This window comes from Orycteropus afer, unplaced genomic scaffold (genome assembly GCF_000298275.1).
Source record: "Orycteropus afer afer isolate SDZICR_OR568_19922 unplaced genomic scaffold, OryAfe1.0 scaffold01321, whole genome shotgun sequence".
NCBI lineage: Eukaryota > Metazoa > Chordata > Mammalia > Tubulidentata > Orycteropodidae > Orycteropus > Orycteropus afer.
Window position 1 is genome coordinate 115,394 of NW_006922908.1, and position 2,492 is coordinate 117,885.

At 52.3% G+C, this 2,492-nt stretch overlaps 1 protein-coding gene across 1 annotated transcript in view; it reads right to left on the reverse strand.

Moving 5' to 3' along the window:
• LOC103213137 (transcription elongation factor A protein-like 4) overlaps positions 1 to 526 on the reverse strand; it is a 1,622-nt gene extending 1,096 nt beyond the window's left edge. Inside the window, exon 1 of the mRNA XM_007959016.1 lies at positions 5 to 526. Coding sequence (XP_007957207.1) covers positions 5 to 523 — 519 coding nt within the window. The 5' untranslated portion in view covers positions 524 to 526. The remainder of the gene's footprint in view (positions 1 to 4) is intronic.
• Between the last annotated feature and the right edge of the window lie 1,966 nt (positions 527 to 2,492).

Here is a 2,492-nt window from a genome sequence, read left to right on the forward strand (position 1 = left end):
GGGCCCTACAGCCACCCCTAAGTTCCCTTGGGCCCCTAGGGTGGAAGGGATTCTGTAAACTTCTTTGCATCCACATAAAACCCCCCAATTTCTGTTTGGATTTTTTCACCTCATCCTGCACCCTGGCCATCTCATCGAACTCTCTTATCATCTCCTCATTGCTCAAATGCATTTCATGTATGGCCTCCTTATACTCCTTGAGATACTCAGCCAATCCTTTGTTGGTTTTTCTTTTTGCTTTTCTGGGGACATCATCCTGAGCTGGGCGCTTTCCTGCAGCCCTTGTTTCACTCGCTGGCTTTCCTTCTTCTGGCTTTCCCTCATTCTCCAGCTTTCCCTTATCTTTCAGCATTTCTTCATCTGTCTTTCCTGTCTTTTCTGTCTTTCCCTCATTTCCTAACTTTTCCTTGTCTTCCAGAGGAGCAGCTACTTCTGGCTCTCCCTTAGGCTCTGGCTCGTCTTCATTGTCCATCTTTCCTTGGTTTTCAGGCTCTCTTTCATTTTCACCGCAGAGTTTTTCCATGTTGAGATTCTCCTCATTTTTCTGTCTTGGAGGGTAGGGGAGACAAGGGAGACTGAGGACTTAGGAGTGGTGGTGCACAGGTCTGGATAGCACTTGCATCTCACCCCTCAACAGGGTTCCCCTAACCTGGCCAGGCCTCCAACTATGCCTTCTGCCCACCCTTTACCCCTCCATTCCTCCCACACAGGAGCCAACGGGTTCCCAGGCAGGCCCTGTCACCATCTCTACTCCCAGCATGGATGGCTTTGTGTGTATATTTGTTGGAGAATTGTGGAGTTCCCAAATTTACCCAGCCATTGCCCTCCATATTCCCCCTAGCCCTGTGTCCATGTCCAGCGCCCCTCCTCTCACAGACCTTCAGGGATTCTGAACTGGATTCTCCTTCCTTTCTAGCATCACAGAGTGCTGGGAGCAACAGACAGGTGGACAGACCTGCAAATGGACAGGAGACAGAGTGCACTGGTGAAGGCATAGTGACTTAGGGTCCTTTCCTGAATCCAGGCCCTCACACCGAAAGTTCCTGCCCCCATCCACCAGCTGCCTTTGTTTTCAGACCTCAGGCACCAGACTAGGTTGTCTTCCAGATTCTGGATTTTGGTGCTCCCTCCCCTGGAGGAAACCTACTCCACCCCACCCCCTATTCCCAGAGGTCAAGCTTTCCTCCTAGCTGCAAAAAGTGGGGTGGGGTCATTTCCAGGATCTGTCCCACTTCGAGGGGCACTCCCCCCATTTGTGGCTCAAAAGAAGGATGGAGGATGAAGAGGAGGGGGGTCGAGAAGACAGGCCAGGTGGTGCGGGGGTCCGCCCACACGCCTGCCCTCCGACCCCCCATGTGCTCCCCATCCCCTCTGCTCCCTCTCTCTCCCATGCTCCCTATCCCCCACTTCCCGCCCCTTCAGATGCTTCAGATCCCCTCCTCTTTCCACCCTTGGTGCTCTCCATCCTTTTCCCACCTATCCCCTGCTGCTGTGGGAGCCCGCCCCCATCCCTTACCCCTTAGCCTGGTCCACTGACGGCCCACCACCACGCTGACCTGCGGGACTTGTCAGGCTCGCGCCTAGGTAACTTGCAGCAGCCGGCTCACTCACCTGGGCCATTGAGAGGGCTGGTTCTGCCTGTGTCCGACCAAGCACTGCAATGGTGGGCAGGTGGGTGCAGGGTATAGTACCCACGTCTTGCGCCTGGCCGGTGACATGGACGCTGCGCATCACCAAAAGCTCAGCCCCCACGTCGCCCCCACATCATCCCTAAGTGATCCAGGGAGCAGAGGGGCTGGGGCATTAAGAGGAAGGAAAAGGGGAGGGTGCTTCTGGAACCCAAATGGTTTACCTGGTGTATCTCAGGTCTCTCAGCACAACATCTTTCAGACACCCCTCATCTCCAGGTGTGACAGCTGAGGCAAGGAGAGGGGGCCCAACTCAGCCCAGCATGCTCAGCTCAGCTCAACTCCCAAGGCCCACAGCCCACTTTCAAAACCAGTTCCACCTGACTGCATAGTCCCCGTGGGGGTGCCTTCCAGGAAGCTGCGCTGCCACCTTGAGTGGCTCATTCCATACAGTAGAATGTCTTTGTATAGTCAGTAAAACACAGGCAAATATATTTCTGATATTCTCTGTTTTCAATCAACATCCATCTGACATCAGCAATGATATACCTCATTCCACATTCCTCTTCTGAATCTGGTTTGCATTTCTGGAAGTTCCCTGTCCAGATACTGCTGCAACCGTTTTTGTTTTGTTTTGTGGTTGCTTTGTTTTTGTTTTTTTCCCTTTCAATTTTTTATTGTGATTTGAGTGCACATTTAGGAAGCAGATTCTTTTTACTCTCAAAAGTTCATGCACATTTGGTTTCATGGCAGATTACAATCCCCAACCATAAAAAGGTCTCCTCCCAGTTTTCCTTCCAGGGAGTGGCTGGTGGATTTGAACTGCCAACCTTCTGGTTATCAGTCAAATGCCTTAGGCACTAC